Genomic DNA, 14,761 nt, shown 5'->3' on the forward strand with positions numbered 1-14,761 from the left:
AGGAGCGAGGGAAGAGTAAACAATGGTAGGAGTACCGCTTGGTATTCTGAAGAAAAATACCATCCAAAGATTGATTAGTGTCATGGAAGCTAAATGCTAATATACATGTTACATTTGTTTGGATCTTTTTCAGATAATATCACCTAAGTTAGGTTCTTTCTTATTTCATATGGATACCTTATTTCAGTAAAAGTTCACAACCAAATTCGTAGGACAAATATAATTTTGTTTGTTCTTTCAGTTTTCGCCACCAAAGGTCAGTTTAAAGTCTCTAGAAATGGACAATGATTTACACATTCTATATCTTCTTGATTGATCAGCATGACAAGGAAATAAAAGGATTGAATGATATAGAATAACTTTGAAGCGGTCTATTCGTAAAGGTTACTAAAAATTAGAGTAGTGCCATCTAGTAGATGATATAAATATACTTAAGTTTGATGTTGTTGAGCTAATTATTAAAGAACTCATCATTATTGGATGTCCTTAGCAGCTCAAGAACCAGTTGGGGTCAGAGTTGAACAAATGGATTTTACACTTTTAAATTAAAGGTTTAGCTAAAGCTAGCAGGTGTTTTTAAACCTGAAATTTTTGTGTCCTCCAGAGTTTCTTTGTATTTTTTTCATTAACATTATTTATACAATCATGCGACAAAGATTAGCTAAAGTTGTTCATAGATACGTTGGAACCTGAAAAGCTTCCTTGAGTTTCCTTTTAAGAGTTCTACGTTTATTTTCTCATAGATCTTAATTCTTATGTAATACCAAGATGTATTGTGAGAGTGTACATGTGTTAAATTCAGGTTGTTCTACATAACTTGCGACAAAATTTAGCTCACACTGCATTTAAATACGTTGAAATCTGAAAGCTTCTTTTGTTCTCCTTTCTACATCTTGCATCGGATTAAATCCCTTTAGTTATCCAACATTTTGTACTACGTGCAGAGATAAGTTCATCATAGTTGTCTATTTTCGTGCTAATAAATGTATGAAATCTGCGTTTCTAAGCTACTAGGACAAGTAAAAAATAATGTTACTACAGGTTTGAAAAACTGCTGTTGTGAATTGCACTTTGTTTATTTGTGAAAGTGATCACATTTTGTTTCATTTTCTATAGAAAAATCAACTAATGCATTTTCACGATAAAACTAGAAAAGTTCTAGCCCGCACATCGGGCGGGCCACCCGACTAGTTAAAAGATAAAACCACATCTAACCAGAAGCTATATGAATTATTTATTACTAAATAGGAGAAAAAATCAAACAACAAAAAATAAAATTGGGTTGCCTCCCAACAAGCGTTATCGTTTAACGCCTCTAGCTAGGCATAAAAACATGAATAGATCTAGGTGTTGCCATCTTAGGTATGCAATCCATAAGTGGCTCTCATAATAGATTCAGAAGGCAATTTAATTTTCTTCCTAGGAAAGTGTTCCATGCCCTTCCTTAACGGAAATTAGAATCTAATATTTCCTTCTTCCATATCAATAATTGCACCAATCGTTCTAAGGAAAGGTCTACCAAGAATAATAGGACATGTAGGATTGCAATCTATATCAAGAACAATAAAATCTACGGGCACATAATTCCTATTTGCAACAATACGAACATCATTAATCCTTCCCATAGGTTTCTTAATGGTGGAATCCGCAAGATGCAGATTTAAAGAACAATCATCAAATTCACGGAAACCTAGCACATCACACAAAGTTTTTGGAATCGTGGAAACACTAGCACCCAAATCACACAAATCATAGCATTCATAATCTTTAATCTTAATTTTAATAGTAGGTTCCCACTCATCATAAAGTTTTCTAGGGACAGAAACTTCTAGTTCAAGCTTTTCTTCATAAGATTGCATTAAAGCATCAACAATATGTTTAGTAAAAGCTTTATTTTGATTATAAGCATGAGGAGAATTTAACATGGATTGCAACAAGGAAATACAATATATCAAAGACCAATTATCATAATTAAATTCCTTGAAATCCAAAATAGTGGGTTCATTGCTACTTAAAGTTTTGACCTCTTCAATCCCACTTTTATCAAATTTTGCATCTAGATCTAAAAACTCCGAATCATTGGGACGCCTTTTAACTAAAGTTGACTCATCTCCAGTACCATCTTTATCAACATTCATATTGTAAAACAAAGATTTAATAGGAGTCACATCAATCACTTTTAGATCTTCATCATTATTATCACGAAAACTAGAAGAACACGCTTTCATAAAGCAAACTTTTTTAGCACGCATCCTAGCGGTTCTTTCCTTGCACTCATCAATGGAAATTCTCATGGATTTGAGAGACTCAATGATATCATGCTTAGGTGGAATAGATCTAAGTTTCAAAGAATCAACATCAAGAGAAATTATATCCACGTTTCTAGCCAACTCATCAATCTTAAGCAATTTTTCTTCAATCAAAGCATTGAAATTCTTTTGTGAACTCTTAAATTCTTTAACACTATTCTCAAAATCAAAGGGCATATTATTAAAATTTCCATAAGAGTTATTGTAGGAATTACCATAATTAGTAGAGAAATTACTAGGAAATAGCCTAGAATTAAAATTGCCTCTATACGCGTTGTTACCAAAATTGTTCCTACCAACAAAATTCACATCCATAGATTCATTATTATTCTCAATCAAAGTGGACAAAGGCATATCATTAGGATTAGAAGAAACAATTCTATTAGCAAACAATTTCATAAGTTCATCCATCTTTCCACTCAAAACATTAATTTCTTCAATCGCATGAACTTTTTTACTAGTGGATCTTTCGGTGTGCCATTGAGAATAATTAACCATAATATTATCTAGGAGCTTAGTAGATTCTCCTAAAGTGATTTCCATAAAAGTGCCTCCCGTGGCCGAATCTAAAAGATTTCTAGAAGCAAAATTCAATCCGGCATAATTTTTTTATATAATCATCCACAAATTCAAACCATGTGTGCGGGCAATTACGTATCATTAATTTCATCCTCTCCCAAGCTTGTGCAACATGCTCATGATCAAGTTGCTTAAAATTCATAATATTGTTCCTAAGAGAGATGATCTTAGCGGGAGGAAAATACTTAGAGATAAAAGCATCTTTGCACTTATTCCATGAATCAATACTATTTTTAGGCAAAGAAGAGAACCAAGTTTTAGCACGATCACTAAGCGAAAACTGAAACAACTTCAATTTAACAATATCATTATCCACATCTTTCTTGTTTTGCATATCACACAAATCAACGAAGTTGTTTAGATGGGTTGCGACATCTTCACTAGGAAGGCCAGAAAATTGATCTTTCATAAAAAGATTCAACAAAGCGGCATTAATTTCACAAGATTCAGCATTGGTAGTAGGAGCAATCGGAGTGCTAATAAAATCACTGTTGTTGGTATTGGAAAATTCACACAATTTAGTATTATCTTCAGCCATCGTGACAAGCAATCAATCTAACACAGAAGCACACAAGAAGCAAACGAAAAGAGACAGGCGGAAAGAGGGCGAAGAACAGGCAAAGGTTTTTGAAAATCGTTTTAGAAGTGGGGGAGAGGGAAACGACAGGCGAATGGCAAATAATGTAATGTGAGGGAGAAGAGTTTATGTTGGGTACTTGGTTTGTCTTGACTTGGCGTAGATCTCCCCAGCAACGGCGCCAGAAATCCTTCTTGCTACCTCTTGACCGTGCGTTGGTTTTACCTTGAAGAGGAAAGGGTGATGCAGCAAAGTAGCGTAAGTATTTCCCTCAGTTTTGAGAACCAAGGTATCAATCCAGTAGGAGATGACACACAAGTCACCTAGTACCTGCACAAACAATCAAGAACCTTGCAACCAACATGATAAAGGGGTTGTCAATCCCGTCATTGTCACTCGCAAAAGTGAGATCTAATAGAGATAGTAAAGTAAATATTTTTGGTGTTTTTGTTGTATAGATTGGAAAGTAAAGATTGCAAAATAGTAAACGAGATGCGATGTAAATAAAAGAGATGTAATATAATAGAAAAGAGACCCGGGGGGCATAGGTTTCACTAGTGGCTTCTCTCAACATAGCATGTATTACAGTGGGTGAACAAATTACTGTCGATCAATTGATAGAAAAGTGCGTAATTATGAAGACATCTAAGGCAATGATCATGAACATAGGCATCACGTCCGTGTCAAGTAGACCGAAATGATTCTGCATCTACTACTATTACTCCACACATCGACCGCTATCCAGCATGCATGTAGAGTATTAAGTTCATAAGAACGGAGTAACGGATTAAGCAAGATGACATGATGTAGAGGGATAAACTCAAGCAATATGATATAAACCCCATCTTTTTATCCTCGATGGCAACAATACAATATGTGCCTTGCTTCCCCTGCTGTCATTGGGAAAGGCCACCGCAAGATTGAACCCAAAGCTAAGCACTTCTCCCATTGCAAGAAAGATCAATCTAGTAGGCCAAACTAAACTGATAATTCGAAGAGACTAGCAAAGATATCAAATCATGCATATAAGAATTCAGAGAAGAACCAAATAATATTCATAGATAATCAAGTTCATAAATCCACAATTCATCGGATCTCGGCAAACACACCGCAAAAGAATATTACATTGAATAGATCTCCAAGAACATCGAGGAGAACTTTGTATTGAGAATCAAAGAGAGAGAAGAAGGCGGCTAGCTAATAACTATGGACTCGAAGGTCTGTGGTAAACTACTTACGCTTCATCGGAGAGGCAATGGTGTTGATGTAGAAGCCCTCCGTGATCGATTCCCCCTCCGATAGATCGCCGGAAAAGGCCCCAAGATGGGATCTCACGGGTACAGAAGGTTGCGGCGGTGGAAAAGTGGTTTTGTGCCTCCCACTGATGTTTTTAGGGTATAAGAGTATATATAGGCGAAAGAAGTACGTCGGTGGAGCTACGAGGGGCCCATGAGGGTGGGGTGCGCCTACCCCCCTGGGCGCGCCCTCCTGCCTCGTGGCTTCCTCGTAGAGTCCCAGACTTCAACTCCAAGTCTTCTGGATTGCTTTTGGTCCAAGAAAGATCCTCGAGAAGGTTTCATTCCATTTGGACTCCGTTTGATATTCCTTTTCTGTAAAACACTAAAATAGGAAAAAAAACAGAAACTGGCACTGGGCCTTTGGTTAATAGGTTAATCCAAAAATAATATAAAAGAGCATATTAAAGCCTATTAAACATCCAAAACAGAAAATATAATAGCATGGAACAATAAAAAATTATAGATACGTTGGAGACATATCATAATGCTTTACTTTATCACTAAGCAGTAGCAATAGTAGTAGAAGCATGGTTGGTGTGACAACCCCGATGGCAACACGATGATGGAGGTCATGGTGTCATGCCGATTCTTTGGAGATGGAGATCAAAAGCCTGAGTTGATGGCCATACCATGTCACTTATGATTTGCATGTGATGTTAATCCTTTTATGCATCTTATTTTGCTTAGGACGGCGGTAGCATTATAAGGTGATCCCTCACTAAAATTTCAAGATAAAATTGTGTTCTCCCCAAGTCTGCACCATTGCGAAAGTTCGTCGTTTTGAAGCACCACATGATGATTGGGTGTGATAGACTCTACGTTCACATACAACGGGTGCAAGCTAGTGTTGCACATGCAGAACACTTAGGTTAAACTTGACGAGCCTAACATGTACAAACATGGCCTCGGAACACAAGAGACTGAAAGGTCGAACACAAGTCATATAGTAGATATGATCAACATGGAGATGTTCACCATTGAAACCACCTCATCTCACATGATGATCGGACTTGGGTTGGTGAATTTGGACCGTGTTACATTCGAACAACCGGAGGGATGTTGATTCGAGTCGGAGTTCTTAGGTAATATGATTAATTGAACTCATTATCATGAACAATAGTCTGAAGTTGCCTTTGCAAATTTATGTTATAGATCAATGGCTCGCGCAGTAGCTCCTCTGAATTTCAATGCGTTCCTAGAGAAAGCTAAGCTGAAAGATGATGGAAGTAACTTTGTGGACTGGGCCGGTAATCTGAGGATTATCCTCACGGCTTCCCATAAGTCTTATGTCCTTGATGCACCGCTTGGTGCACCACCCCCTCCAGCGATTGTGGACGTTGTGAACGCCTGGCAGTCGTGTGTTGATGACTACTCAATAGTTCAGTGCGCCATGTTGTATGGTTTAGAGTCGGGACTTCAAAGGTGTTTTGAACATCATGGAGCATATGAGATGTTCCAGGAGTTGAAGTTTATCTTTGAGAAGAATGCCCGGATCGAGAGGTATGAGACCTCCGATAAGTTCTATGCCTGCAAGATGGAGGAGAACGGGTCTGTCAGTGAGCACATACTCAGAATGTCTGGGTACTACAATCGTCTGACTGAGTTGGGAATTGAGCTCCCACTAGAGGCTGTCACTAGCAGAGTTCTTCAATCGCTACCACCTAGCTACAAGAGCTTTGTGTTGAACTATAACATGCAAGGGATGAACAAGTTAGTCTCCGAGTTGTTTGCGATGCTGAAAGTCGCTACGTCAGACATCCAGAAGGAGCATCAAGTGTTGATGGTGAATAAAACCACTAGTTTCAAGAAGAGCAAGGGAAATAAGGGAAACTTGAAGAAGGGTGGCAAAGCAGTTGCTCCTCCCATGAAGAAACCCAAGGCTGGACCCAAGCCGGAAATTGAGTGCTTCTATTGCAAGGGAACTGGCCACTGGAAGTGGAACTACCCCAAGTATCTAGCCGACAAGAATGGGGCCAACGTCAACAAAGGTATATATGATATACATGTTATTGTTGTGTACCTTAGCAACTCTCGTTGTATTTCCTGGGTATTTGATACCGGTTCGGTTGCTCACATTTGCAACTCAAAGCAGGAACTACGGAATAGATGGAGGCTGGCAAAGGATGAAGTGACAATGCGCGTGGGAAATGGTTCCAAGGTTGATGTGATCGCTGTCGGCACGCTCGCTCTTCGATTACCATCGGGATTAGTGATGAACCTGAATAATTGTTATTTAGTGTCTGCATTGAGCATGAACATTATATCTAGATCTTATTTAATGCGATATGATTACTCATTTAAATCAGAGAATAATGGTTGTTCTATTTATATGCGTAATATCCAAGGTTGGAAAAAGCGGTAGGCGTAAGCGAGGCGGTTGGCCTTCGCCTAGTGCCTAGGCAGTGTCTAAGCGGCCTAGGCGCGGCCTAGGCAGTAATATAGTTTTTACTCGTAGTGTATTTTTGATTATTATATGGGTGTTGATATTAGTTTAGGGCATATAAATAAGTTAATTACCGTCTACTGCCATTGCAATATAACCCGTTTGGCATATCAGTGCATTATGTGGCATGATTTCCTGCTTGGGTAGGCAATTCCTTGCTTGCCCTGCCTAGACCTCCATTTATGCCCTAGGTGAGGCGTTTGGCCATTGCCTAGCACCTAGGCGTGCCTAAGCGCCTCCTAGGCATTGCCTTTTCCAACAGAGGTAATATCTTTTATGGTCATGCACCCGTTGTGAGGGGTTTATACTTATTGAATCTCGATAGTGATGATACACATGTTAATAACATTGATGCCAAAAGATGTAGAGTTGATAATGATAGTACCACTTTCTTGTGGCACTACCGCTTAGGTCATATTGGTGTAAAACGCATGAAGAAACTCCATGCTGATGGACTTTTGGAGTCACTTGATTTTGAATCACTTGACACATGCGAACCAGGCCTCATGGGCAAGATGACTAAAACCCCATTTTCCAGAACATTGGAACGGGCAAGTGACTTGTTGGAAATCATACATACTGATGTGTGCGTCCGATGAGCGTTGCGGCGCGTGGTGGATACCGTCACTTTCTCACTTTCACTAATTATTTGAGTAGATATGGGTATGTCTACTTAATGAAGCATAAGTCTGAAACATTTGAAAAGTTCAAGCAATTTCATAGTGAAGTTGAGAATCATTGTAACAAGAAGATTAAATTCCTACGATCCGATCGAGGGGGAGAATATCTGAGTTATGAGTTTGGCAATCACTTAAGACAATGTGGAATTGTTTCACAATTGATGCCACCTGGAACACCACAACATAATGGTGTGTCTGAACATCGTAATCATACCTTCTTGGATATGGTGCGTTCTATGATGTCCCTTTCCGATCTACCACTCTTGTTTTGGGGCCATGCATTAGAGATATCTGCATTCACTTTAAATAGGGCACCATCTAAGTCCATAGAGACGACACCGTATGAACTGTGGTTTGGCAAGAAACCAAAGTTGCCGTTTCTTAAGGTTTGGGGTAGCGATGCCTATGTCAAAAGGCTTCAGCCGAAAAAGCTCGAACCCAAAGTGGACAAATGCGTCTTCATAGGATACCCAAAAGAGACGATTGGGTATACCTTGTATCTCAGATCCGAAGGCAAAGTGTTTGTCGCTAAGAACGGGTCCTTTCTCGAGAAGGAGTTTCTCTCGAAAGAATTGAGTGGGAGGAAGATAGAACTAGATGAGGTTGTTGAACCTTTACTTCAACCAGTGAGTAGTGCAGCGCAGAAAGATGTTTATGAAGTTTAACCTACATCAGTTAAACAGGAAGCTAATGATAGTGATCATGAAGTTTCGGATCAAGTTAATATCGAACCTCATAGGTCGACAAGGGTACGTACAACTCCTGAGTGGTATGGTAACCCTATCTTAGATATCATGCTGTTGGACAACGATGAACCTATGAGCTATGGAGAAGCAGTGGTGGGCCTGGATTCCGACAAATGGTTAGATGCCATGAAATCCGAGATGGGATCCATGTATGAAAACAAAGTATGGACTTTGGAAGTATTACTTGAAGGGAGAAAGGCCATTCAGAATAAATGGATCTTCAAGAAGAAGACGGACGCAGACGGTAATGTCACCATCTATAAAGCTCGACTTGTGGCAAAGGTGTTTTCATAAGTTCAAGGAGTTTACTACGATGAGACTTTCTCACCCGTAGCAATGCTTAAGTCCATCAGAATCATGTTGGCAATAGCTCCGTTTTTGATTATGAAATCTGGCAGATGGATGTCAAAACAGTGTTCCTTAATGGTTTCCTTAAGGAAGAGTTGTATATGATGCAACCAAAAGGTTTTGTCAATCCAGAGAATTCTGACAAAGTGTGTAAACTCCAGTGATCCATTTATGGACTGGTGCAAGCATCTCGGAGTTGGAATCTTCGCTTTGATGAGGTGATCAAAGTGTTTGGGTTTATACAAGTTTATGGAGAAGCTTGTATTTACAAGAAAGTGAGTGGGAGCTCTATGGCATTTCTAATATTATATGTGGATGACATATTGTTGATTGGAAACAATATAGAACTTTTTGAAAACATGAAGGAATATTTGAAAAAGAGTTTTTCAATGAAGGACCTAGGAGAAGTTGTTTTCATATTAGGCATCAAGATCTATAGAGATAGATCAAGAAGCTTGATAGGACTTTCACAAAGCACATACCTTGATAAGATTTTGAAGAAGTTCAAAATAGATCAGTCCAAGAAGGGGTTCTTGCCTGTTTTGCAAGGTCTGAAGTTGAGTCAGACTCAATGCCCAGCGACTACAGAGGATAGAGAAAAGATGAGTGTCATCCCCTATGCCTCTGCCATAGGCTCTATAATGTATGTGATGTTGTGCACAAGACCGGATGTCAGCCTAGCTTGCCATAAGTATGGCCGAAAGGTTTCAAAGTAATCCAGGAGTGGATCACTGGACATCGGTGAAGAATATCCTTAAGTACCTAAAAAGGACTAAGGAAATGTTTCTCATTTATGGAGGTGATCAAGAGCTTGTCGTAAAGGGTTACGTTGATGCAAGCTTTGACACTAATCCGGATGACTCTAAGTCTCAAACCGGATATGTATATTTTCTAAATGGGGGAGCGGTAAGCTGGTGCAGTTCTAAGCAAAGCGTGGTAGCTGATTCTACATGCGAAGCGGAGTACATAGCTGCCTTGGAGGCAGCAAAGGAGGGCGTTTGGATGAAGCAGTTCAGGACAAATCTTGGAGTTGTGCCCAGTGCATAGGACCCGATGACTCTGTTCTATGACAACACTGGTTCCGTTGCTCTAGCCAAGGAACCAAGGTTTCACAAGAGGACCAGCCACATAAAGTGACGCTTCAATTCCATCTGTGATTACATCAAGGAGGAAGACATAAACATTTGCAAAGTGCATACAGACCTGAATGTTGCAAATTCGTTGACTAAACCTCTTCCATGGGCAAAGCATGATCAACACCAGAACTCTATGGGTGTTAGATTCATTACCATGTAATGCTAGATTATTGACTCTAGTGCAAGTGGGAGACTGTTGGAAATATTCCCCTAGAGGCAATAATAAAGTGGTCATTATTATATTTCCTTGTTCATGATAATCGTTTATTATCCATGCTATAATTGTATTCATCGGAAATTCAAATACATGTGTGGATACATAGACAACATGTCCCTAGTAAGCCTCTACCGAACTAGCTCGTTGATCAAAGATGGCTATGGTTTCCTAGCCATGGACATGAGTTGTCATTTGATAGCAGGATCACATCATTAGGAGAATGATGTGATGGACAAGACCCAAACTATGAACGTAGCATATGATTGTATCAACTTTATTGCTATCGTTTTTCTGCATGTCAAGTATATGTTCCTATGACCATGAGATCATGCAACTCACTGGCACCGGAGGAGTGCCTTCTGTGTACAAAACGTCGCAACGTAACTGGGTGACTATAAAGGTGCTCTATAGGTATCTCCAAGGGTGTCTATTGAGTTGGCATGGATCAAGACTAGGATTTGTCACTCCGTATGACAAAGAGGTATCTCAGGGCCCACTCAGTAATACAACATCACAATAAGCTTGCAAGCAATGTGACCAAAGAGTTAGTCATGGGATCTTGTATTACGGAATGATTAAAGAGACTTTCCGGCAATGAGATTGAACTAGGTATGGAGATACCGACGATCGAATCTCGGGCAAGTAAAATACCGATAGACAAAGGGAACTACATACGGGATTAGCTGAATCATTGACATCGAGGTTCGACCGATAGGATCTTCGTAGAATATGAAGGTACCAATATGGGCATCCAGGTCCCGCTATTGGTTATTGACCGTAGAGGTGTCTCGGTCATGTCTTCATAGTTCTCGAACCCGTAGGGTCTACACACTTAATGTTTGGTGATGGTATAAGTATAGTTGAGTCATTATGGTGGTTACAGAAGGTTGTTTCGAGTCCCAGATGAGATCCCGGACATGACGGGGAACTCTGGAATGGTCCGGAGGTGAAGATTGATATATTGTACGAAGGGTATTGGAGTCTGGAATTGTTCCAGGGGTACCAGTGATGACCAGCGTCACCGAAAGGGGTTTCGGGGGGCCCGACAAGTGTTTGGGGCCCCATGGGCAAAGTGGAGCGGGCAAACCAGCCCACTAAGGGGCTGAGCGTCCCCCTCACCGCATCTCACATAACCAGGATGGTTGGGGGCACCCCTCTAGGGCTTCCCACCTCCCGGCTTGGGGGGCAAGTCACCCTAGGGGAGATCCCATCTGCCCTAGCCGCCGCCCCTAGGGGAAACCCTAGGGGCGCCACCCCCTCCTCCCTTGCCCTATATATAGAGAGGTAGAGAGAGGGCAGCTACACCTCTAGAGCACATCTCCACGCCATGGCGCTGCCTCTCCTCTCCCTCGCATCCCTCTTCTTCTCCGTAGTGCTTAGTGAAGCTCTGCTGAGATTTCTCCACCACCACCGCCACCAGGTCTTCGTGTTGTCTGAGGACTCGAGCTACTACTTCACCATCGCTCACTAGATCGAGGAGGTGAAGGCTTCATCAAGCCATACGTGTGTCGAACACGGAGGTGTCGTCTGTTCGGCACTTGGATCGGGAGTTCGCGGGACGGATCATGATTGGATCGCAAAGACATTCAACTACATCAACCGCGTTTCTTAACGCTTCTGCTTAGCAATCTACAATGGTATGTAGATCTAATCTCTCCTCTCGTAGATGATCATCTCCTAGATTGGATCTTGGTGAGCGTAGGAATTTTTTTGTTTCCCATGCAACATTCCCCAACACCGAGTGCCATGATTTCAGATCTGAACCCTCTATGTTTTCATGAATATATTTGAGTTCTTGATCCTACCTACTAGTCATGTGAACTTGTTATTGTTCTGATCCGTAGACCCCATCGTGACAATTGTGTGGGATACTCTCCGGGGATAAGTGTAATTTGAGGAGTTCATCTATTCACCATGTGTTAATGCTTTGTTCCGGTTCTCTATTAAAAGGAGGCCTTAGTATCCCTTAGTTTCTTTATGGACCCTGTTGCCAATGGAGGGTGGGATAAAAGATGTCATGCAAGTTCTTATTATAAGCACGTATGACTATATACGGAATACATGCCTACACTATATTGATGAATTGGAGCTATGTGTATTGCTCTAGGTTTTGACTGTTACATGATGAATCTCATCCGGCATAATTATCCATCACTAATCCAATGCCTACGCTTTTCGCATGTTGATCTTGGCTAAGTTACTACTGCTGCTGCTGCTGTTACAATCACTATAAAACCGATACTGTTACCGTTACTATTGCTACTATTACCAGTGCTACCAAACTATCATATTATTGTGCTACTGATCACTCTCCTGCAGATATTTAGTTATTCAGGTGTGGTTGAATTGACAACTCAAGTGCTAATACTTGCATATATTCTTTGGCTCCCCTTGTGTCGAATCAATAAATTTGGTTTGAATACTCTACCCTCAAAAACTATTGCAATCCCCTATACTTGTGGGTTATCACAAGGCCACATGACAATGCTCTTGGCCATGCATGTGGTAGCAAGGTCTCCATCAGTCTCATTCCCCTCCCTCTCCTCTATTATGGCAGACTATGCTTGGTGCCCATGACCATATCGGCAGTGGAGGTGGTATTGGTGATGGCGACATGGTTTTCATCACAGATTTGAATCTACAACCACAACCACATGACAGTGTCAGATATGCCCAGATGCTCAGAAAATTTACCGTTTGGGGTTTAGGATTTTATAGTTTAAATTTATATTCGAATTTGAGGGTTTCCACATATGGATGTACTTGAAATTATACTAATAGAGCGATGCATCTACAACTATATTTCATTGAACTAATAATCTTGCAATCTACACTACTTATATAACCGTAATTTTAGTGTGTCGATGCAAGTATAGTTTGGCACCAATCCACACATATGATTTATTTTTTAACCTCTACTTCTATTTTATGAACAACCCGACAGTATATTACCTTTCCTTAGCATGATCGTAATATGGTTCCTCTTAATTTTTGTTTTAAATATAAAATTAATTTTTATTTAATTATTTATTCAAACCTTATACATACAAAATAAACTCAAGCTTTTGTGCTAACACAATGTACATTTTTCAAGTTAACAAAGTTGAGCACATTACATAACCAGTTCAAATAAGTAATAAATTACTTGAAATGTCTAATAGTTAACATATGACCACAGTTTATAATTTACTTCATATATAACTCTGACGCCCTACACATCTACCTCCAGCAGTAGGAAGTACATGATCAACTTATTATTCTCTTTCACCACATTCACTTCAATGATAGATCTAATTGGAATTGGAAATCTTTCAAGAAAATCCTTCCAGCCATATGTCAAACCAAGACAACCATCATCAGCAGAAATGGAGTATCCACCTTCCACTTTAACATCACCTCTGCGATTGATAAGTGTAACTTCACCTTCTCTTGGCAAGCATAGTTCTTCAGTAATAGACCTGTTAAGTGTCTGCAAATGCAAATTTCAGAATGATACATGGTGCATAGTTGGGGACACATTAGATGAACTAGTTACGTACTTAGTTAATATACTTGCTACTGTTCTAGAAGAACGTGTCACTTACAAGCATGCAATTGATGTCAGTGCTACTCATCTCCATTTTGAAAGAACGGACAAGCCCTTTCATGTAAGTTGGTTGAACTTCATTTGTCGCTACAAATTGCAAAAAAAACTCATTAAATAAAGAACAACTAGTAGTACACATGCATAATTGATACAAGATAAAAATCTTACCAAGAACCTTCTTTCCATCACGCCATACAAGCTTATCTCGGTAAACAAATGCAATCATGGTCACCAAGTCTTCTTTGAAGTGGAAACAAACTCGATCACCATCATCAATATCATGAGTAATCACAAATTCTTGCCACCCACTTCCACACAGAAACGTCATTGCAGAAGCTTTTACAAGTTTAACTTTGTAATTTCTTTGATACATATCTTCAATATTTATCGTATCTTCACCCATCTTGTTAACCTTTTCACGAAGATTGCAAGGTATTGTCTAGGACACATTTGTAAAAAATAATTTAGTAAAATAAAGATATGTGGCATTCAAGATACACGGAAGTGTTGTTATCTATCTTACATACCAGAAATTCTCTATGTGAAGATACTATTGGAAGGCTGAAAAATTGTTTGTCTCTCTTCATTGGCATGCATGGACCTCGTGGTTTCCCACAAGCATAACACGCATCAGAAAGAAAGTACCCCATTTGATGGGCGGTAACATGGTACTGCTTTCCAAACAAAAATTAATGAGATTAAATATTTTATCAATTAAAACCTAAAGCAAATAAGAAAGTATACGACCTCGTATTTTGGCTTCACATTTTCGAATCTTGGTGGATAGTTTAAAGGAGGAACATCTGTATTGTCCTTCTTCATGCATTATGAACACAAAGATA

At 39.7% G+C, this 14,761-nt stretch overlaps 1 protein-coding gene across 1 annotated transcript; it reads right to left on the reverse strand.

Moving 5' to 3' along the window:
- Nucleotides 1-13,493: 13,493 nt before the first annotated feature.
- On the reverse strand, nt 13,494-14,344 carry LOC119306580. Its single transcript, XM_037582761.1, has 3 exons — nt 14,088-14,344; nt 13,918-14,006; nt 13,494-13,802 (listed from the first exon to the last, which is right to left on the reverse strand). The coding sequence occupies exons 1-3, from the start codon at nt 14,320-14,322 to the stop codon at nt 13,545-13,547; spliced, it is 582 nt and encodes a 193-aa protein (XP_037438658.1). The 5' UTR covers nt 14,323-14,344; the 3' UTR covers nt 13,494-13,544.
- Between the last annotated feature and the right edge of the window lie 417 nt (nt 14,345-14,761).

This window comes from Triticum dicoccoides, chromosome 5B (assembly GCF_002162155.2).
Source record: "Triticum dicoccoides isolate Atlit2015 ecotype Zavitan chromosome 5B, WEW_v2.0, whole genome shotgun sequence".
Taxonomy (NCBI): domain Eukaryota; kingdom Viridiplantae; phylum Streptophyta; class Magnoliopsida; order Poales; family Poaceae; genus Triticum; species Triticum dicoccoides.